At 56.2% G+C, this 21918-nt stretch overlaps 8 protein-coding genes across 8 annotated transcripts; 3 read left to right on the top strand and 5 right to left on the bottom strand.

The window, feature by feature from the left end:
* Positions 1–1395: 1395 nt before the first annotated feature.
* CCMA1212_005399 (Cytoplasmic 60S subunit biogenesis factor) lies at positions 1396–3346 on the bottom strand (the record flags this gene model as incomplete). The annotated part of the gene is made up of 4 exons (XM_073702660.1): positions 1396–2902; positions 2987–3174; positions 3222–3253; positions 3340–3346. 4 exons carry the CDS (start codon positions 3344–3346, stop codon positions 1396–1398), a joined length of 1734 nt encoding a protein of 577 aa, XP_073559256.1.
* An 816-nt stretch (positions 3347–4162) lies between these two features.
* On the top strand, positions 4163–8304 carry CCMA1212_005398 (Ubiquitin-protein ligase E3A; the record flags this gene model as incomplete). Its single annotated transcript, XM_073702659.1, has 3 exons — positions 4163–4425; positions 4534–6767; positions 6827–8304. 3 exons carry the CDS (start codon positions 4163–4165, stop codon positions 8302–8304), a joined length of 3975 nt encoding a protein of 1324 aa, XP_073559257.1.
* Positions 8305–8664: 360 nt separating this feature from the next.
* On the bottom strand, positions 8665–9832 carry CCMA1212_005397 (Alpha-ketoglutarate-dependent dioxygenase abh1; the record flags this gene model as incomplete). Its single annotated transcript, XM_073702658.1, has 2 exons — positions 8665–9494; positions 9556–9832. The coding sequence occupies 2 exons, from the start codon at positions 9830–9832 to the stop codon at positions 8665–8667; spliced, it is 1107 nt and encodes a 368-aa protein (XP_073559261.1).
* A 505-nt stretch (positions 9833–10337) lies between these two features.
* CCMA1212_005396 (putative GTP-binding protein EngB) lies at positions 10338–11546 on the top strand (the record flags this gene model as incomplete). The annotated part of the gene is made up of 1 exon (XM_073702657.1): positions 10338–11546. One exon carries the CDS (start codon positions 10338–10340, stop codon positions 11544–11546), a length of 1209 nt encoding a protein of 402 aa, XP_073559262.1.
* Positions 11547–11819: 273 nt separating this feature from the next.
* Positions 11820–13403, bottom strand: CCMA1212_005395 (uncharacterized protein; the record flags this gene model as incomplete). Its single annotated transcript, XM_073702656.1, has 3 exons — positions 11820–12670; positions 12726–12809; positions 12872–13403. 3 exons carry the CDS (start codon positions 13401–13403, stop codon positions 11820–11822), a joined length of 1467 nt encoding a protein of 488 aa, XP_073559263.1.
* A 934-nt stretch (positions 13404–14337) lies between these two features.
* CCMA1212_005394 (uncharacterized protein) lies at positions 14338–15654 on the top strand (the record flags this gene model as incomplete). Its single annotated transcript, XM_073702655.1, has 1 exon — positions 14338–15654. The coding sequence occupies one exon, from the start codon at positions 14338–14340 to the stop codon at positions 15652–15654; it is 1317 nt and encodes a 438-aa protein (XP_073559264.1).
* Positions 15655–16103: 449 nt separating this feature from the next.
* CCMA1212_005393 (uncharacterized protein) lies at positions 16104–17699 on the bottom strand (the record flags this gene model as incomplete). The annotated part of the gene is made up of 1 exon (XM_073702654.1): positions 16104–17699. One exon carries the CDS (start codon positions 17697–17699, stop codon positions 16104–16106), a length of 1596 nt encoding a protein of 531 aa, XP_073559258.1.
* A 1552-nt stretch (positions 17700–19251) lies between these two features.
* CCMA1212_005392 (Adenosine deaminase CECR1) lies at positions 19252–21411 on the bottom strand (the record flags this gene model as incomplete). The annotated part of the gene is made up of 4 exons (XM_073702653.1): positions 19252–19468; positions 19524–19914; positions 19968–20347; positions 20444–21411. 4 exons carry the CDS (start codon positions 21409–21411, stop codon positions 19252–19254), a joined length of 1956 nt encoding a protein of 651 aa, XP_073559259.1.
* Positions 21412–21918: the final 507 nt, after the last annotated feature.

Genomic DNA, 21918 nt, shown 5'->3' with positions numbered 1-21918 from the left:
GCCGTGTTACGGTGTGTATGCACGGATACCTGCTTGTCCTCTCCTCTCGCTCACAGCCGCATGTACATACTTGTACACATCACCATCGTCACGTCGTACATGAAAGCACCACATTAAAAGTGTAAACGGAGCCTTTCACCCTTTCCTATGACGCTTTCAGCCCCTCGTCCCAGCCCCAATCATGCATGGTCGGGCTGTCCAGGTTCTGCCACAAGGTGCTCCGCGAATACCCTCGTCTCGCCAAATCACACGCCGCCCTGCCCAAGCCCCCCCAGGGTTACTAGTAGTTACCACGACCTAGCAAGAACAACAAGCATGAGCACTAAGCACGGCAAGGGCAAGAAAGACGGCAGGGATCGTCAGCCGCAGCCCGACGGGGCGCAGGCTCACCAACAAGGTCCAGTCAGAGGCCCCGGACAGAAGAGAGAGACAAACAGGAATTCAAGGAACGAAAAGGCGATGGACGATGCGATGGATGCCAATTTTAGCTCTTGGCGTGACGATCGCGAGGCGGCAAGACACTTTTCCGCTGATGGGAATTTGTCGATCAACCGATATACGAGATGCAAGAGGAAGCGCGAGTGAAGAGAAGTAGGTAGATTGAGTTGTTGATGTTTCACGGCTTTTGTCCCTCCTGATGCGGTGCGCTTCTATGTTGGTAATGTTGCCTTGTCTGTGCAGTTTCCTCTACCGTCTGGCTCTCCATGCTCTTGAATCGCTTCCATTTTCCTCTTCAAGATGTTTCCTTGCCTTTCCTTGCTTTGAGATTGACAGCCAGTCTGTTGTGGAACCACATCCCCAGCTACGACTTCTGGTATCACGGCTCTATACGAGTACAGACAGATCATTAACCTAGGTCAGTCAGTAAGAGCCCCATAGCATCTATAAATACTCTCGGCACCGGAGCAGTTCCTCGGAAACTACAAGCTCCCCCCTGTCTGTCTAAGCTCTGGAAATGTCAGCATTGTGATGTGATCCAAAACGACCTGTGAACCCCTGCCAACTTTTCAACATACTAATAAGCATCAGCACAGCACAGCACAGCACGGCGCCTGACTGAGCCACTGAAAGAAGACGGCGTTCCTGGCAAGGTACGATAAATAGTCTGTGTATATATAAACACTGGTATGAGAGTGTAATAGGATCGAGGCAGACTGGCATTGCAGCCTATTGTCTGATGATCATCCCATAATTCCGTCCAAGACAAAACGGTAAATGAGGGAATGAACCGTCATCTCACTTCAGCATCTGTATTAGAGGAGTCGAAATCTCGCCTTCAAGCGTTTCGGTCCGAGTCTTCCCTTGCCAGGACTGTCACTGCGGAAACGAAACACTTGCAAGTGGATAGTCAAAAGCAAAACAACGTCAATTCAAAGCTACACAATGTCATGTCATCTAACCACCGCCGGTATCGCGGTAGTAGTAGTGTCTCTGGTTGTTTCGCTTCTTCGCATACGACCACTCCGTCTTCCTCGCCCGATAATGCTCCACGTCCCTGTTGCGCTCCACGTCCCTGCGTACTGATCGCTTCACCGCATCGGGGACACCAGCCATGCCAATGGCGCCGCGGGGGGCCATCTCGCGTCTGCGGTTCTTGATGACGGCAATCTGGCTCTCCTTGTTGGGCTCGACGCCGTCCTCGTTGCGCGCAGCCTCGAGCAGCAGCAGCTCCTCGCGTTCTTCTGCCGACGGGCGGTTGTACAGGTTCTGGCGGAAGTACCTGTTGAACGCACGGTGACCCACGGATCTGCCAGACGGAAGATGCAGCTCGTGCTCGTCGTAGAATGCCGCGTGAGTGTGTTTATGAGCCTTGGAATGCCATCCATCTGCCTGGCGGTGACTCCGAGGATCGTTTGTGCTGTGGTGGGCGTGCTTGCTCAACCGCTCGAACTGGTGGATGTGGCCCTCCGCGGGAACGGCGGTCAAGTCCTCCGAGTCGAGAGATGAAGCCGAGCTATCAGTCTCCCAGCCATCGGCGTCCTCTCCCTCCTCCAGCTCTTCCCCGTCAGGACCGGTGGCCGTGGTCTCTCGTCGCCCGCCCAGCTTGGCTCCTCCATTGCCGTCTTCCGTTGAGCCGCTGTCCGACTCGTCGTCATCCTCCTCTTCATCGGAGTAGGTGCTTCTGAAGTCGTAGTGGTCGCCAATAGCCAGCTGGTCCTCTTCCGTAGAGTACGGAATCTTGCAGTGGCCCTTGTCTCTCATGTGAGTCTGCACAGCAAAGAGGCTGTTCTTGTACTTGCCGCAGCTGAGACACTGGTAATCCTCGCCAACCTTTTCCTGAAGATATCGGATAAGGCCCTCTAGATCGACGAGATACGTCTTCTCCGGGATGAACATGCCGTGGATGCGCTCCATGTGCTGAGTATTCAACTGAGGCGAGGAGGATTCGTGGTTGCAGAAGACGCAGGTGTTGACGGTCCACACTCGGTCAGATCCAGACTGAGCGGGGGTCGGGGTAGATTCGGTGCCGGTGTTTTCGCTCTCAGGAGCGGGGTGGGGGTTTGATGGCCGCTTCACGGGCGAGGGTCGTTGCTCAGTCACCTTTGCCCTCTGGAGACCCTCAATCACTTGGTTAAACTCGTCCTCGGCGGCAGAGTCGACGTCTTCGCCCGCAGCAGATGCTGGATCGCCAAGCGAAAACGTCGAGCTCATCACGGACGTCGTCTCGTCATCGTGCTTCTTGGGCGGGTTGGCCAGGTTTTGCTTGTGCTTCTGGCTCAGCAAGTGGTTTCGGTAGGCATTTTCGCTGTAGTACGTCTTTCCGCACGGCTCACAGGCACGCTCAAACAGCGCCTTGTCGGCTTCGGCGGTGGTGTCGGCACGGGCCTTGAGGACTTTTTCGGTGAAGATTTCGGCGGTGATGGGAGGCAGAGAGGCAACTCTTCGCTTCAGGTTATACCGGCTAGATGTCGAGTTAGCAACGGTATGAAACAGCAGAGATGGATGCTCAAGCAGCCGGCATCTCCGGAATCAGGATCGCACTCACTGCCAGTCACTCTTCATGTGAGTCTTCTGGAGATCGATATTGCGATAGGCGACCTGGCAAGAGTTGCACGTGTACGGGTGCGAACCCGAGGTCGCCTGCCCTGCGGTGGCGGGCTGGACGCTCGCCATGGTGAAAAGCGAGACGAGCAGAACCAGTCGCAGTAGATTCGGTGACTCAACGACGCTCTCCTATCGAAGTAAATGGGAGGCAGAGCCTTATAAAGTCAGGGACAGACCGTCCAGAAGTGTGACTCGAACCTGCGATGGTCTGCAAGAATTATTAATTCTGGTGGAAATTTTGAATAGCCGGGGTTTCTGACGTATTTGTGCCATCGCCGCCAGGGTGGGTCGTACCCTGCATTTTTTTCTGCAGCTGATGACTTGAGCCTTGAAGTTCAGTTAGGTTGATCACATGTGCAAGGCATGAGGTACATGTACATGCTGCTGCCCCAGAGCTGCGTGGAAAGCCTGCGGCCACGGCAGCGCCACCCATGGGCAGCTTGTACCGGGACTCCGCGATCCGCCCCCGTTGACGCGAGGCCCTAACAGCCCCCCTAGCAGCGCATCTGCCGGGGCCGCCAGCACCGCAGATAGCGCTCGCTGTACCGCCCGGGGGCGCTGGACCAGCCTCAGATCCGGCCTGGGGTTCAGTGGCTTTAGGCGGCTGCAGAGGGAACCCGACGGAACACGAAGCGCCTCCTTGGACGCCTGTGGCAACGTCTGGGAGCAGCAGCCGGAGGTAGCTCTGGTAGTAACCAGAGTAGCGGATACCTGGTCTCATTTCCTTGTCAGTTAGACGGTCTGCTGGACGAACGACACCCCGGCAAGTATCCTGTACAAGCACCGCTGCCGCGGAGCACCAGACCCCACCGCCCATGGCCTGCTCGTCACCCTTCAGCCTTGCTAATCTCCAGCCGCTGACTGGGCTCTTGTTCCGTTTTACTAACGAGCCGCCACCAACACCGGCCTTGCATCCTTGATCTTACCTGATACTCGATCCGTCAGTCATCCTCTCGCGCATCCCCTCGTTCCGGCAGTCCATCGATCGTGTCTCCGTCCAGCTTGAAAGCATCACCACCACCTCGCGCAGCACTCGACGCTCTCTCCGCACTCGTCTGCCACCGCCGAAGCATGGGCTGTTGAGAAGCCCCGACTCCCAGCGGCTTCCACGTCAGCCATGAGCGCGCCGCAAAAGCCCTCCGGCTCCTCAGCAAGGGGCCTCGAGCCCGGCCATGCCGCCGACGCCCGCCCGCGAGGCCCTGAAGCAAGCGGCGAGCTGGATCTGCTGGCCGGGCTCTGGCAGGTCGCGCCGTTTGCTCGCCTCCCGGCCGATGCGCCGCCCGAGCTCAGCGCCTACGTCCAGGATGTCGAGAATCCCCGTCGCGTCTATGCCATCCATCGAGCCAGCCGCCGCCACGACTTCCAACACCTCGTCGACAAGTACGTGATGTCGTCCCTTAGATCCCGCTCTCGGCCCCGGACTGCTTGACCGCCTGGGCTCGCCGTAGGCAGCTGTGCTAACGTCCCTGTCTTTTCTCTCTCATCCAGGTACATCTATCAGCTGAGAAGCGGTTGTGGCTCGCCGAATTGCTCCACGGCTACTTGCTTCTCCTGCCGCAAGCGCCTTGCTGGCAAGGCGCCTATCCGCCGATACAATCCGACAAGCGCAAGAACGCTGGCTGTCTATCTTGCCAGCCAAGATAACCCGTATTCCGGCCTCTGTCCCTACCTCGGCTCTCCTCGAGAGGTTCCTCCCGCGACCAACAGCCTGATCTTTTCCACTCGGCCTTCGCCATCTCAGCACGGCACCCGCAAACCCTCCGATACCCAGACCTCGTCCCGACGGAAACCAAGCTTGGGATGTGCTGCCAAAGGCCCTCCTTGTCCTACAGCAGCAACAAGATCCCGCTCGTCGTCCCTGGACAAGCAACGCTCAGGCAGCCAGTCTGGCGAGTCCAAAGACGATGACGCCGCCCCGCGGCTGGGTCAGATACCAGCATCCCAGATCAGCGTCACCGAAAAGGCAGTGCAGAAGGATTACAGGTCGTTTGCTGTGGCGACCTTTGGCACCGTCGCATTTAAGATGTTGGAATGGCTTACACCACAGTCGATTGAAGCCATGACCGACAAAATCTCTGAGCTGGGGGGTTATCGGCAGAGTAATAACATTGCTGTTGCTGCTGCTGCTGCTGCTCACCCTCCTGCCGACCCAACGGACTCCCAACAGGCTACTGATACTCAGAGAGAACATACCCTCGCACATCAGCCTGCTCCTCTACCAGCCGCGCAGTCTCAACGCAGCAAGGCTTCGAAACCAACAAGGACCTCGAGCCAAGACTTGGCCGAACCGCCAACGCCCATGAAAGATGTGTCCTCCAAACCCAAGAGGAACTCAAAGACGACTCTCCGCTCCTCTCCATCCAAGTCGAACAGGAGGACAATGGATCCCATGGCCATTTCCGCAGGAACCGAAGAGGCCAAGCCGACGTCACGGCCCCCCAGCTTGAACGGCTTCTACCCAGACAAGTTGGCTCGCGCCGGCAAGACCTCGCCCGCCATTATTACTCGCGGCGTACCGGAAATACCATCCAAGCCCGCGTTTTTCGAGAATCTATCGCCCCCGACCCCTACCACGACCACCGCCGAGGTGGAAGATGTCGAATCCGGGTCCTCGGATACGGAAACCTTTGACGACCAGGAAACGCCGAGTAGCACTCCTCCGACCACGAGAAAGGAGCACGTCGACCCTCATTCGAAGCCGAGGCCCGTATCACCACTACCCGAGGCAGACTTCTCATCGGCCAAGTTACTGCTGCCCCAGTCCTTGTCCACTCTGAATGTCGAGCTTGTCGAGTTTATATGCGATGTGTTTCAAGAAGACCAGACCTACGAGAGCCATTTCTTCGGACCGTTGGAATCTCATGCTTCGTATCCCAAACCGCAGAATCTGTCCAACAAGCTGGTGAGGCGGCGGTCGACATCCCGTGCTACATCCGCCAGTCAGTGGAAAGCGTTCAACGAGCAAGCCCTCTTCACCGTGCTGAGCGACCCTCACTCCCTTGTCCGGTCCTTTTCCCGGGACGGCAAACTCTACGATTCACAGACGCTCTTCTACTGCATGCTCCGGATGACGCGAGCGGCGCCGACCCTGGTCCTCCACAGCCTATGGATGGCGGCAGAGTCCTTGTTCACCACGCCAAAGTCATTTCAAGCCTCGCAGTCCCGTCCCGCAAGGGCACTGCCCAAGAGTCGGAAGCCGCTGTCTGACTTTGAAGCCGGCTGCGTCGTGTCAGTCTGCCTGCACGCCCTCGTAGCGGTGGCTCCCTATGTCTCGGATTCCAAAGTTTTGTACGACATGTCGCGCATCCGCTCCACGGGATTGGCTCTGGGCGGTAATAGTCTGTCCGCGAGACAGCCGCAGGCGATATGCCTCGAGTATGAGGATGTCTTCTCCAACGATGTCGCCATCAGGCTGGCCCGCCGCGTCTTCTCCGCCGTGTCTGCTCGTCGATCTCTGGCAACGCTGATGCGCATGGATGGCAAGAACAAGGCCGGCCAGATGGACATTCTCCAGCCGTTGCTCAGCCAGCTCGACCTTGTGCACTCTGGGCCCATCCGAGTGTTGGAGTTTCCGACAGCTGAACGCCTGCTGCACGAAACCCGCGTCCCTACCCTCCTGCTCGATTGGGCAAGGACGGTTCTCTACCACGAATGGGATGGTCATCCCGAGATCCTGTGCGCCGGTGCTTTCCACGGGGCATTGTCTCTTATATCGACCATGTGTAAGTCGTCACAGAAGCTCGTTGTCCCTTTCAACGACTGTACGCTAAACAGATTGCAGACCAAAACCGATCCAGGCTTCTCCTGGGAGACATTCAGTTTCGCGCAGACTATTTCTCGGAGCGCTTGGACACTATGGAAATGCCAGTGTCATGGGCGGAGTCAGGCTCCTCGCGGAATAAGGGGCACATGCTCGACTACCCGTACCTCTTCAGCCCAGAGTGCCTCGTGACATTCTTCCGATCCATCAACTTTGCAAAGATGAGCCGCATGTTTGAGGAGAGCAGTTCGCTAAAGACTAGGATGAGCGCCATCGTCGACCCAGGCAGTCTGGTTGCGAATCCCCACCACAAGATTGTGCTGCAGGACATGCTGAAGGTGGCCTCGTCCAAGTATCTGATCTTGGACATTGGCCGAGATAACGTGTTGCGAGATGCCTTTGACCAGCTGTGGAGGCGAGAGCGACGCGAGCTGCTGCGCCCTCTCAAGGTTCATCTGGGCGAGCAGAGCGGAGAGGAAGGCTTTGATTCGGGCGGCGTGCAGCAGGAGTTCTTCCGCGTTGCCATTGCCGAGGCCCTGGATCCTAAGTACGGCGCCTTTACGATAGACGAACGCACGCGCATGGCGTGGTTTGTGCCCGGCTCCGTCGTCGAGGAGTGGAGGTTTGAGCTGATTGGCGTCATCGTGTCGCTGGCAGTGTACAACGGCCTCACGCTCCCCGTCACGTTCCCCAAGGCGCTGTACCGAAAATTGCTGGGCGAGCCGGTGGAAGAGCTCTACCACATTGCCGACGGGTGGCCTGACCTGGCCAGCGGGCTGATGAGCCTGTTGGAGTGGAACGAAAAGGACGGCGCCGTCGAGGACGTTTTTGCGCGCACGTACGAGTTCTCCGTGGCTAACATCGGGGGCAACGTGACGCGGGAAATGACCAAGGACATGGCGCAGTGGCCGCAGAACCTCGACTGGAAGATGCGCATAACGGTGCCCGAGGAGACGGTTGGCGACCACGAGGCACCGCTCGTGACCAACGAGAACCGCGACCAGTATGTCAGCGACTATATCCGCTACCTGACGGACGTGTCGGTGCGGCCGCAGTACGAGGCCTTTGAGCGCGGCTTCCACAGCTGCCTCGACCACAAGTCGCTGTCGCTGCTGAGCCCCCAGATCCTGCAGTCGCTCGTGGAAGGCGTCCAGGAGATTGACATTTCCGAGCTTCGGCGGTATACCCGCTACGTGGGCTGGGATGCGTCTCACCACACAGTCAGAGACTTTTGGTCCATTGTCAAGCGCTACGACGACCGGATGAAGCGTAAGCTCCTGGAGTTCGTCACAGCTTCTGACCGCGTCCCCGTCGGGGGCATGCGCAACCTGCAGTTTGTCGTGCAGCGAAACGGCGACGGCGAAGACGGCGGGAATCGGCTTCCCACGGCGTATACGTGTTACGGGACGTTGCTGCTACCGGACTACAGAGACAAGGAGATGCTGAGGCAGCGGTTGAATATGGCTCTGGAGAATGCGTCGGGATTCGGCTTTGCGTAAGGGTTTCTAGTTTGCGAGACTTGATCTTCTTTTTGTTTCAAGCGTGCTTTGCATTCATTTTCAATGGTTCCTTTGTGCGGCTTCTCAAGTTTGGACTACAGTTGGACTATGGAGCGATCGTTGAGCGTTAGAATTTGTTGGGTTGGCTTTGGGTAGGAATACCGAGCCTGAGGCTTATCCACTATATACTATCCTAGTTATATACATCATACAACCGGTTTGAGATGTTATTTCTCCCATTACTCCTTGTCGCTGCCCTTCCCTTTTATTCATGTGCTATCAAAGACCTGTTAGATTTGTACATGGATCGCTGTGATTGTATCCAAACATAAAGCCATAGTCTAGTACCTATTCCAAAAATCACCTCATCTGTCGCACATTCAGATTGATCCTCTTATTCTGCATCCACCCCTTCCACTCCTCATACTCCCCGTCCTCTCTGCCCGCAGGCCAATCCGCGAGATACTCGGGACACGTACCCTTCATGACCTTGGGCACGCCGTGCCACGCGTAGCGGGATTCCTGCGTCATGTAGATGGCGTCTCCGGAGCGGAGTCTCAGCAGGAGGTATTTCTTCTTCTCGCCCTTCCCCCCCTCGTCTTCTCCCTCGTTAGCTTCGTCGTTGTTGCCCGTGTCTGTGTGTTGGCCGGGCCCGGGACTAGGCGCAATCATAAACAAGCAATCGCATCCAAAGCTCAAGCTGACGAGCCCCTTGTCCACCTCCTCGCTCACATCCCTATGCATCATCATGGTGTCCCCCGGCGTGTAAAAGTTGACAATGGCCGCCTGGGCGAGCGTCTCGGGGAAGAGGGCCTTCAGGAAGCCCGCCAAGTCGGCCGGGAATTGCGGGGGAGCGGCGTCGGGGTAGACGCGGTTGGTCCAGTCGTACTGGCCGCCGAGGGTGACCCAGTGGAGGCGGCGGTGGAGGACTTGGCTTATGGAGAGGGCGTTGTGGATGGAGGGGTCTTTGGGGGTGAATGTTGGGGGGGAGGAGGGGGGGAGGGAGAAGAATGATGATGGTGATGAGGGTGAGGGCGATGAGGATGAGGGTGAGGAGGAGGGATAGGGGAGGTTGTAGTGGAGGTGGAGGTTTGTTTGGTGGGTTGGGTTGGAAAGGTCGCGGTGGATCATGGTGTTGAGGAGGTGTGTTTGGACGGCTGGGGGTATGAGCGAGGGAATGATGAGGAGGCCTATCAGGATTAGCCATACAATTTCATGGAAGAGTCAGTGATTGTTTATAAAAAAACTCACCTGGAAGCAAAGGATGATGCAGAATAGGAGCATCCCCATCCTCCTTGCCCTCATCGACATATTCGGCCCCCAAATGCGAAAAGGCCTCTGCGATCTGCGCACGCGGGATATGCCCCGACAGACGAAACTCTGTCTCCTCGAGCGGCAGACGGGGGTCGTCGAGGGGAGTGTCGCGGAGGAGAGTTGTCTGGTCCAGGCGGGCAAAGTGTTTCCATTCGGCCTTCATTTGGTCAGAGGGCTGTTCGTGGGCGTCGAGGTCGAGGGCGCCGGGGACCATTTTTTTCTCTTTATCCTGTTGGTTCTTTTTTTTAAATAAAGGGGAGAGATAATTATGTGTGTGTGTGTGTGTGTGTGTGTGTGTGTGTGTGTGTGTGTTTCTATGAGAGCTGAATGAGTCGGGTGAAGAAGTGAGGTTGTATAGTATGAGTCTCATGAGCGGCTTATGATATGCAGTTTTGATGGTTTGCGTTTAGTGGGTTCAGTTACAGTGCGTGTACAGCGAACACTGTGCGCTTCAGACAGGATTGTTCGCTATTCTACTACACGTTCTTTGCAGAAATCAAATGTAAAGACGAGTAATCTCCTTATATAAAGTGAATTATCTAGAATTAAACAGTTTCTCACCCAAGTTATCGAGGTTGATACCCATCCATCTCTTCAAACGAACGTCTTATGATCCAGCAATTTATAGTGGGACTAAGTCTACTTACAACACCAAAGAACTTCAACCTCATCCAGACCTCATCTCAACCTCATCACCAACACAAAATCTCACATCAAACATGCCTCCCATGAAACCACCATCGCTACAGCGTATCTCTTATACTCGTCTTATCCCCCTATACTCTCCTCACTCAGCATGCTTTAGCACGTCCCTCCCCCGCTGGCCTCGCCTCCGACCAAGCGCAAAGCCATCCCCCAGCCGCTCAACCAACGCCTCGCTTCCCAGCAACCATCTCGCCTCGCCACCCTCAAAACCATCACCACCTCCCCCAGAACAACCACAGCTCCAACCAAACAACCCCAAAACACCAACAACACCATCACCGCCCCCCAAACGCCCCCCGCCAATCTCCAAATCCCACAAACAAACCCTCTTCACAACCCCCCTCATCCTCCAGACCCCGTCCTCCACGCCCAGCCTCACGACAACAACCTCCAAATCCCAAGCCACCCAAATCTCCTCCGCAGCATCCTTCTTCACAACAGGCTTCCAATTCCTCTACTCCGCCGAATCCCTAAAGCACCACCCGAAGAACCTCCACGTCCCCGAAATCATCATCCTCGGCGCCTCCAACGTCGGCAAGTCATCCTTCCTCAACGCCCTCGTCAACAAGCCCGACGCCGCACGCGTCAGCGCCCGCCCCGGCAAAACAACCCTCATGAACGCCTTTGCCGTGGGGCCCCCGCCAAACATTCCCAAGGGAACCCTCAAGGCGGGCGACAAGATGCCGCGGTACAGTCTCGTCCTCGTGGATACCCCCGGTTACGGGTTCAGGAGCCAGGCGAGCTGGGGGGACTCGGTGTGGAAGTACATCAAAGCGCGCAAGATGCTGCGCGGCGCCGTGGTGCTGCTTTCGTCGGAGAAGAGGCTCATGGAGCAGGATAGGTGGATTCTGAGGACCCTCGCCGAGGCGAATACCCGGACGATGGTTGTCCTGACAAAGGCCGACAAGGGGGGCGGCTCGTGGACGCAGCGGTGCGGCGACATGGCCACGCTGCTGCGGGACGAGCTCAAGAAGATTTCTCGATCCGTGGGCAATGGATGGGGGGAAGGATCGGGCTGGAACCCGGATATTCACGTCACGGCGGCGGGGATGGATCACGTACCCCGGCTGGGGAGCGGAGGCGGCGTGGGAGGCGTCAGGATGAGCATCTTGGAGATGGCGGGCTTTGACCTGCAGGAGAAGGAGGTGAAGAAGAAGGATGAGACGGTCACGTATGGTGGGCCGGTGGTTTCGTTTGATGATATCAAGTGGAAGACGGGGTGATTATGTACGACTATGGATTCTGGTAGGCTTGAAAGGCGAAAGGCGGCTCTTTTGGAAGACATGAGAGCATTACAATTCTGTATATTTGGAAATAGATTCGAGAAGTTCGGGTATGATGTAACGGATGAAAGGCAGACAAAAGAAACCCCCGGCAAAGAAATACCGAATCCCGCAGCTAGTGATGATTGTAACCAAGGCAAAAGACGTGGAAGATAAACTATAATGGCAAATAGAAAGAAGCAGCAAAGAAAAAAGAGTCATCACGCACACCCATTAATCCCCCTTGATCGACCGTGCTGACTTGTTCGACCTGATCGAGTGCGGGGTCTCTGGGCGATTGGTCATCGACTTCCGCAGCTTCTTCGTATCAAACAAGCTCTTCACCTTGCGCAGCCTCGCCCACCGCTCCTTGTCTTTTGCATCTCTCGTCGCCTCATCGTCCTCTTCATTGATGGCGAGCGAATCAACCGAAGCGTTCGGCGTATGATGGGGACCCTGTCGAGCCGGCGCCTTAACAGGCGTCGACGGGTTTGCAGTAGCAGCAGCAGCAGCAGCCGGCTTGGATGATGGTTTGAGCCTGCCCTCATATACACGTCGAAGGTCATATTCGTTCTTGATGGACTGCAGCAAAATCTTCCATGCCGGCATGTCGGCTGCATCGTCCTTTGTGATGCTGTGGCCCCTGCTCTGAGCCGCCGGGTTCTTCCAAGGGCAGAAGAAGCGGTGCTCTCGCTCAGGGTCGAGGTAGTCCATCGGTGCTGGTACAACGACGTTGCCATTCGCGTCCACCTCCTTGCTCTTGAACATCCACAGACCAAGTCGTCGCTGGCAGGTGTGACATGATGCCGTGTTGGGCACAGCGCCGATGCGGGTGTTGTTGAGGCCTTGCCAGCCGAAGAGGGCCAGAGCAAGCGCTGGTCGGACTGGTTCAGAGGTGGGATTGCGGCCTGTGAAGAACTCAGGTGGCAGCTGAGAAATGACCTCATCCAAGTTCATGCCCTCGGGGAGATGCAGATTGAACTCATAAGGGAGGAATGCCGCTCGGGAACAGAGCTCCTCATATCGCCCCTTGAGAGCTTCGATGGCGCCCTTTGCACTCATGAATGAAATCCGAAGAAGCGAGTCTTGGTGAATAGTCAGTAAAAGTTCCATGGTCAAGCTGTCCCAAAAGAATCTTACCATCGCATCCGCGTCTCTTCCAGAGGCAATCTGACTGATGCGCGCTGACAATCAGCTCCGCATACTTGTCGACCAATGCAGCTTCTGTGCCACGAGTCAGCATCTCATCTCCACTGACAAATCTCGCATTCAATGAACCAACTCACCAACTTCAGCAGACGACCGCCCATCCTCTCCCTCCGCAGCCTCCGCAGCCTCCTTCTTCAGCTTCACCACCAGCTCCTTGTGACACAGCAAGCACCGCACCCTCTCCTTGCCCTGGCAGATCCACCCCCTCTTGGCCCATTCCACCTCGCTGATCCTGTCCGGCTTGGGCGTCCAGTCCGTAATCTCCTGAAACGTGGCCAGCCTCTTGAGCAGCTCGTCCCGATCGCCGGGCGAATACCGCGCCGGCCCGTCCCTCCGCACCTTGGGCGTCGTCGCATCAGACACCGTCCGCCTGATGGAGCTGGCCAGGCTGGTGAGCCCCGACGAGACTGGGGCGTCCATGCGCGGCGCGGTCTCGTCGGGGAAGCCCAGGCGACGGCGCTTCTGCAGCATGGCCTCGTGGTCCACGACCTTGCTGCCGCTGGGGACACGGTTGCCGAACATGGCGGCGGGAGACTCGTCGTCTGTGCTGGGGCGCGGGCTGCTGAGTCCTTGGAGCAGGGCGTTGAACTTGCGTTTGGTCGAGTTCATGATAGGGGAGAGTGAGTGGTGAGGGCTGGCGAGGCTGACGAGGCTGACGAGGTCTTGTGGTGAGTGGCGAGCGGCTCTCGTGCGTTGCGTTTGCGCTTTGCGCTTACAGTGCGCGCAACCCCGGTGACGCTATTGATCCAGATATATCGATAAAAGGATGGAGCAAAGACAAACGGCAAAGGAGACTGTCTCAGTTAAAAGCAGAGAGGCTGGCGGTTGTTTCGATTACCCCGTGCTGCTGTCGAAGCCCCATCAAGGGGTTGCCGGTGTCCCCTGAGGCGTGGAAAAGGGTTGGTATGAGAGAGAGCCGAGCGTCTGGACATGCGCAGGTGAAAACAAAGGGAACCGGGGTGGAAAGATCCAAGGGAGCGTGACCAATTGTTGAAGAGAAGGAGAAGGAGAAGGAGAAGAAGGAGAAGGAGGAGGAGGAGAAGAGGAAGGAGAAGAGGAAGGAGAAGAGAGGCAAAGAAAAGCCAGCTGGTCTCAGCAAGAGTTGGTCCGCTGCTCAAGAAGCCCTTGTCCGATTCAACTGAAGCCCGATGATGCTTGCAATATCCAAACCATGGAAGCTCCCAAATGACCTGCAGCTCCCAGACCCGCACCCAAAGTCACCCGGAGCCCGGCGCATCGTTGATCCCTGTCCAGCCTTCGCCGATAGCTGATAAGCCTAACCCTTTCACCGCCCGCGCCTCTTTGGGCTTTTTGTTCCTGGGCACGCGGCAGAAAATCCGCTTTTTCGTCGGCTAAACTTTTTTTTTTTTTTTTCTCGTCCCTCTCTGTTGACGGCTGGAAAAGTTTCGCAACAGATCATGAGTTTGCAGCGATTGCAATAGACGCACAATAGCCCATTGTTTCCCCCCCATTGGCGTAATTTCTTTTCATTTCCTGATATCACTTCGGGACTTCATTCTCCTTCTGACAGTTTCTCACTCACATGTCCAAACCGCCCGCCTGGCTCTTCTCCAACAACAGCAACAACCCTTCGACCAAAACCCAAGCGAGCAACACATCTCCCTCCCAAACAACCACGAACAACCCCAACAACGACGAAATGGCCCCCCTGAAACCCCTCAAGCCCGGCGCCAGCAGCGACGCCGAGGGCCAGTCCTCCTCTGACCAGCCCCTCGCCCAACCCCCCGCCCAGCTGCTCGACCTCATCGAGCAGTTCCTCGCCGACAACGTCTTCCGCGCCGCCCACAGCGCCTTCAAGAAGCAGCGCGCAAAGAAGGGCTGGGGCGAGCTCTCGTCCGAGGCGAGCAACGGAGTCACCCTCGTGAGCGTCTTCGAGGCCTGGCAGAAGGCGTCCAAGGCCCCCGCCGATCGGGACGTCGACATGGACGACGACGACTCGAGCAGCTCCAGCTCCAGCTCGAGCGAAAGTTCCAGCAGCAGCAGCGAGGACGACTCCAGCAGCGAGAGCGAGAGCGAGAGCGAGGCCGACAAGAAGCCCTCGTTCCGCAAGGCCTCGCCTCCCAAGGGAAACAAGAACTTGAAGCGCAAAAAGGCCGCCAGCTCCAGCTCCTCGTCGAGCTCCAGCAGCAGCTCCGAGAGCTCGTCCGACGACTCCAGCTCCGACTCGGACTCGTCCGATGAACAGCCCCGTCTTAAGAAGCAGAAGGTCGCCCCCGAGTCCAGCAGCGAGTCCGACTCTGATTCGTCTTCTTCCTCTTCATCGAGCAGCTCCGAGTCCAGCTCCTCAGACGAGAGCTCCAGCTCCGACGAGAGTTCCGACAGCGAGTCCGAGGTGGACGCCGCAGCCGCAGCAAAGGTCCCGCTCCCCGAGTCCGACTCCTCTTCCTCATCATCAGACTCGTCCTCCTCCGACTCGGACTCCGACGCGGACAAGAAGAACAACAAGAAGACCAAAGCCGCCAAAAAGGCAGTCAACGGCGTTTCCACCAAGCCCCAATCCTCCTCCTCCTCCTCCTCATCTGCCTCCTCGGCCACAATCGACTCCCTCCCCAACCCCCCCTTACCCCCCAACCCCAACGACCTCAACAAGGACGCCAAGGGCAAGGGACCTAAGCCCAAGGCGGAGCCCTTCTCCCGCGTCCCGCGCGGCATCAAGGTCGACCCCAAATTCGCCTCCAACGAATACGTCTCCATGAGCTACTCCCAGCGCGCGCACGAAGACCTCATCGTGACCAAGGGCAAGGGCTTCACCAAGGAGAAGAACAAGAAGAAGAAGGGCAGCTTCCGCGGCGGCCCGATTGACATTACCGAGAAGAAGAGCATCTACTTTGATGACTAGAGGAAATGTATTTGAGTGATGACGATAATGGATGGATGGATAACATGTTTGGTCGAAAGGGGGAGGGGGAAAGAGTTCAGGGGATGCATTCTACAGCCGGTGTTAGGGCGGCCTTTGTCTGATTTCAAAAAGTCGAATCTTTGCGTTTTCTAGACTTTTTTTTTTTGTGTATGTCGCTGTATCTTTGTCCAAGTACGTTTTCTATACTGCCTATTGTCTGAAAACCACTGTTACCAGTCAAACCATCTTCGTATTGTAGATGTGATGTATATGCTGTATGCTCTTCGCATGCCCTCTTCAAACGCCAAATGCCCATGCCCAATGCTCAATGCCTGCCAAATGGTATTCAAAATTCTGAAACGTAACATCATCCAACATGCCTGCTCGTTTACTCCGAATAAAGAGGAAAAAGGAAAGGAAAAAGAGACGCCAAGCAGCCAGAAAATACCCTAAAAAGTCGACCTCGCATTCCCTGGCGCTGCCCCTTTAGTCTGCACCTCCGTTGCCGGGGCTCTCTGCGTCGCAGGATCGCCTCCTTCCTTGCTCGCCTGGGTCATTATTTCGTTCTTCCTCTTGACTGCCTCCCAGTTGCGATTGCCCAGCTTCGCATTCTCCAGCGCCTCGTTGAGCCACTTCTGCCACTGCGGTGTGCCCGGCGCGGCGCCGCTACGCTCGACCCAGCCGATGGCCTTTGTCTCGCGAATGGCATACCACAAGGTGCGCGTGAAGCTCGGGTGGCCTTCGCGCTCATCCAGCTGGTTGGTGATTGCATCGGCTTTCTGTCCGTCCTTTTCCGTGGCATCGCGCCAGGTGTATCGTGACAGGTCCCAGAAATAGGACTTTGGCAACATGCCGAGGCCCCAGTACAATCCATTGAGAACAATGTACGATCCTCCAATGAAGATTTGCGAGTTCCAGGTGCAGTTACCGAGGAGCACGACGCTGACCATGAGAAGAATCGTGCCGAGCGCCATGCACACCCTGTAGGCTTTCTCGCCGACGTAGTACTCGCACTCTTCGGTCCCGGAGTAAAGCTCGCGAGCAACGTCCTCGGAGCAGCGAACCAAGACAAAAGCTCCCTCCCGCGTCCGTATCATGACATCGCCGCTGGGCACGTCATTAGTGTGCCTGCGCTGCATGAGAATGGGCCGCCAGGAGGAGGCGTAACCGACGACGGTGGAAGCCGAGGAGATGAGCGTGATGGCGATGATGGCGACGCCGTCCTTCCATATGACGGCAGCAATAAGAATGGCAACGCTGAGGAGAAAGGAAAAGGCAGAGAGGATGTGGAGAGGCGACAGCAGCTTGGGAGGCACAATGGGCCGGCCACCAGTCACGGCCATGGTTCCGGTTGAGAGTAGATCCTGGACCTTTTCCGTGGTGCGCCGGCGAATCGGGCCCGGATGGCCCTCAATTTCAACGTCAGGGCTGAAGTGAACGGTAGGGGTCCTCGACTGGGACTCAATGTCGACGCCGTGTGGTGGCTCGTTCAGCGTCGACGGCGTTATCCGATGCTGCGAGGCCTTTTCCGTGGCTCCAGCTCTGGAGACGCCGCCCATGGAATCGTCCGTCACGCCTCGTCTCCGGCCCCAAGGCAGAGCTCTGCTGATGAAGCCAGCAAGACCGCGTTTGCCCTGCTGATGGTGCTGGTGATGCTGATGCTGATGCTGGTTCGCGCTGGTTAAAGGCGGCGGCACGCTAGGCGCATGCTGAATGTCGAGCACGAGGAAGCTGTACGGCGGCAGGGCGTCGAGCGGCGTGATGATGTTGGCGAAGAAGCCGACCGAGTCGAGGATGGTGCCGCTGTAGACGCCGGCCATTTTGGCGTGCGTCTCGGGCAGGCGAGTCGGGCGCGAGGGCTTGAGCAGGGCCTGGGGCGCGGGCAGCAGACGAGGCAGCATGCACAGCAGAGACGCGGTGATGGCCTGGGCGTGCTCGGCGATGGCAGACTCGCCGATGACGGCCAGCAGCGTGACGACGTCGAGGCGCCACGAGGGCTTGTCGTTGGGGAACCATTTCCAGCCGGGGTCGCCTGGGCTGGACATTTGAAGCTGGAGGTGCTGGCGATGTTTGTTCTGGTGGCGCGCGGATATCGAGATGAGGACAAGACAGAGGATGAATGCACGCAAGATGGGGGTATCAAAACGAAACTAAGTGAGCCAAATCAAAGATGTTCGCTGATGCTAGATGAAAACACGATGTGAAGAGGACAAGAGTGAGATGACGAGGAGAAAATCCTTTTTTTTTTTTTTGCAAGTCGAAGCCATTGTGGTCCCTTGTACATGCATGTAGATCGAAAGATTGGGAAGGCACAGCCAGGGTGCTTTCCGCTGGACAAGGCCTGCCAGGGTGCAGCCGAGAGCTGACACTTTGCTCAATTGCATCTCTCTGTATCTTAAACCCTTTCAGCTCGCCTGTTTGTGTATGTAATGGCTGCTGAACACGCAGCCAGCATGCAGGGGGCTATGCTAAGATGAAAGATGCTGTGGGTGAACAGGTTGAGTTGCATGTTACCTGCACAAGTATGTAGAGACGTAATGGAATCGGGATTATAAAGGATGAATTGGTAGAGATGGCCATATTATAGTACAACTATGTAGTAGGTAGCAACTAACAGTTCCCCTAGACAAATGTCAAGCTGAGTGCTTGAAGGGGGTTTCATAGCAGCGTAAAGTGAAGTCCCAGTAGTGCAGTTTCGACGAAAATGATGCTTTCTTTCCTTCGTAGGTACGGTAGGTTGCTATCAGATTCCGATCCTTCAATTAAATTGACATCACTAGGTATCTTAAGAGGCTACCACACCAATGCCAAGTTGAGACAGTCAGACAGAACACCCGCTTGACAACTTCACTCTTGAGACTCACACTTCACGCAAAGACAATATAGGAGACTATTGTCAATTCACTATCCAAATGCTCCTTCATCCTCTGCCTAGCGCCATGCCTCCACTGACGAATTCGTGCAGCTGCGTGCATCCCGAATCTGCAGCAACCCAACACCATGAGATGATCCATGTACATGCGCGAGTTAAGCTTGCAGGTACTGCACTTTCAGCCTTTGCACCTTCAGAATTCAATGTTGATAGAGTAGCTCTCCAAGGCCTCCGACGGGTTCATCAACAACCAACTCTCTATATTTCTCATTCCCATCCATCATTGAGTCACATCTCTCATACGAAAGAAATTGCTTGTTGTGCACATAGAATGAGACCGCAAGATAAATGCCAAACCAGAATAAATCAGGCGCCATATACAAACAATTTTCACCGCGCTTTGACCAATTCTATACAACCACATAACAGCCCTCTCAACACAGGTAGCGCACCACTCATGAACCACGCATCGCAATTCAAACTCTTAACAAAGTACCCGGGATATCAAAAGCCGCACAGTATATACAGCAGCCTTCTTTTCGCCAGGAAATCCGCCTATCCGGCGGTGCAAGTATATCAGCAAAAAAAAGCCCCAGCATAGCCCCTTTTAGTCTTGAAATCGCAACACCCTCCACCCAAAAGCAAAGCACCAAACGCCATCATACTGCCAGACTCCTAGGCCGAAGAAAAAAGAAACAAAAAGCCATTATATGGTAGATGAGTGGTCAAATCTTGGCCTCGTCATCAACGTCACCATACGTCTTCTCTACCCAGTCGAGAAACTCAATCCACAGCTGCTCCCACTCGCGAAACATCGTCTCCCTCTCCTTGTCGCTGAGACATGCGTGTTCGAGACTCCACATGACGAGCTGCTTCCACCCGTACAGCCCCATGTCTGCCTTGCCCACCATGACCTGATAAAAGTCGTGCGACAGAGATGACCTTTTGCTCTGGTTAGCCATAATATCCGTCCTCAACGCAAAAGAGGGCGGCATACCTAAAGAGCGCCCCGTTGTCAGAGCTCACGGTACAATGCACGTTATTCGCCAGCAGCTGGTACATGGCGTGCCCATTCACTCGCGGCGTGAGCCCCAGTATCTCGTTGGATATCGGACACAGCTCCAGGCAGATGCCCTTGGCCTTCATGTGCTGCATAATGTAAGGGTGCTTTGCCAGGGCGAAGCCGTGTCCGATGCGCTTCGAGCCCAGCAGCAGAGCGTCGACTAGATTACCATCCGTGTCGGTGCCCATGTCCAGCGTCTCCCCGCAGTGGAACAGAAAGGGGATGTCGAGATTCTGCTCGGCGCACTGTTTCTTGAACTCGAGCAATTCGGGGATATACGTTTTTAGAGGATTAGGTTTTGCCTCTTCCCCGACCAGGTCGAAACCTAAAACACATTGAGCCTTGATGCAGAGAGGAAGACATGGTTGCCTTGCTTACCTGCAATCCACTGAGGCCACTTCTTCTTAAACTCGATGCACTCGGCGAGAGCGGCTTGAATGTCTGGCCGAGGCATCGATCGTGGTGTGCAGTATATGACTTTGAGTCCCCCGAAATACTTGCCCTGTGTGGCCATGTCTCGTTGGAACCTCTCCACCTCGTTAATGATTATGGACATGATGCCCTCGTTGTTGATGGGGCCGGTGCCGTCGTCGTGGTAAAGCTGGTTACTCATCATAAAATTTGGCCGTATCTCGGCGTACTGAATGTTATCTCGGGCGAAATCCTTGAGGCACTCATATGTATAGGTGCGGTATGCGGTTTCATAGTTGAAAAGACCTTTCATCATGCGTGTTCTTCCGTTAAACCTTTCCCAGGCCCTTTGTCAGATGAAGATTGTTAGTCTTGGTACGCATGTAACGAAGGGAAGTGGCTCGGTGCCGCAAGATGAAGAAGAGGTCGAAGACCAAACCTACCCAGAGGCTGTCTGATAAGGATGGTGAGCTTCAAACTCCTCAAACATGAGCTTATGCAGTAACCACTCATCAGCCGTGGTCGCCGTATAAACATCCGGAAACCGACGCAAGAATTCGGAAAACTTCATCGACTGCCTGGATCGGTATTCGGCCGAAAACAGGTCGCCAGGATCCTCTCTCTCCTTCTCGACACTCATGATGGAAAACTGTATCTCACACTTGTGAAAATTCTCATACTCATCCTCCCCCTCGGCCTCGGCCTTGCGGACGAGAGGGAGGGAACTCGTGATGAACATATGATCCATGCCCTTTGCGATATCGAGAAGCACTTTCGGTGGGAGGCAAGCGTTGAAGTGAATGTGCAGGTGGGCACCCTTGGGCATCTTGGAAGCAATCTGGAACAGCGCCGTCTCGTTGATGAGGTCGACGTTGCCTAGAAAGTGGTCGCCAGCGAACCGCGGGAGCAGCTGGCCTCGGTATCCCTTGCGCGGAGGCTGGCGCGCGTATAGAGCGTCGTCTCGCCGTCGCATCTTTCGGATGATGCCATCAACACGGAGTTCCTGGGGGGTTGCGCGGGAGCGGCACCGACTATCAAACGACAGCGCCTCCTCCCTCGACACAACCTCCTTTCGCCATTCCTCGTAGTCACCCAGACTCGGTACCGACACTGGGGCTCTGGAACCGGCGTCATCGAGGTCCAGAGGCAACCCCAGAGAGCCGTCCCCGGCCCGGAGACCGCGCGGCGGCCCCTGCACACGTCCCGCGGCATCTCCGCTCCGCCGCTGGTCGACCTCGGAGTCGAGTGTTTTGACGAGCCGGAGCGCGGCGGCCTTGTCGCTGTCGCCATCACCGTTGCCGTCGCCTTCGCCGCCGTGGTCAGAAGCACCGTGCTGGCGAGAGCGCCTGATCAGCAGCCCGTCAACGAGGTGCCCACGGCCCTTTGCGCCCTTACTGTTGGTCTGCGGCATGGCTGATCGTCTGCTGTTCCGGAATCTGCGCCGCGGGAGTCTGGAGAACTTGGAGCCCATGAGCGAAACGAGCGACGTCGGCGAATATGAAGAGATGCCGAAGCACGAGCAATGTGACGAAGGATGGGGTGTCGTCAGCCTTGCTTCCAGCCTAGCCTCTCTCATGGGGGGACCTTTGTTCATGAAGGCGAGCGGATCGCTGGTGAGGTAGGGCTGGTCCTGGTGGGACGGACACGAGGTAGCGAGCGAGCAGGCAGGCAGACGGCCGAGCGAGTGAGTTAGTGACTGCCGTGATGGTGCTTTGTGAACTTGTTTGTGTCTCTTGTGGTGCGTCACTGCCACTCCTCGTTGTCGCTCATCCAGGCGTGAGCTCGATGGTCCTCCAATGGTATATATATGTCTGTTTGCATGTGATATTCGTCTCCAGCTCTGCGTCAGCCCGGCCAGTCGAAGACCAAAATTAAAGAAGCAAATCAGAAAATGACAAACAGCGCCCGAAACATTGAC

The sequence above is a fragment of the Trichoderma ghanense genome (assembly GCF_004382785.1).
Source record: "Trichoderma ghanense strain CCMA-1212 chromosome Unknown scaffold_5, whole genome shotgun sequence".
Taxonomy (NCBI): Eukaryota; Fungi; Ascomycota; class Sordariomycetes; order Hypocreales; family Hypocreaceae; genus Trichoderma; species Trichoderma ghanense.
The sequence above is the reverse complement of the archived record's forward strand: the minus strand, read 5'-3'. Positions and strand labels throughout refer to the sequence as shown.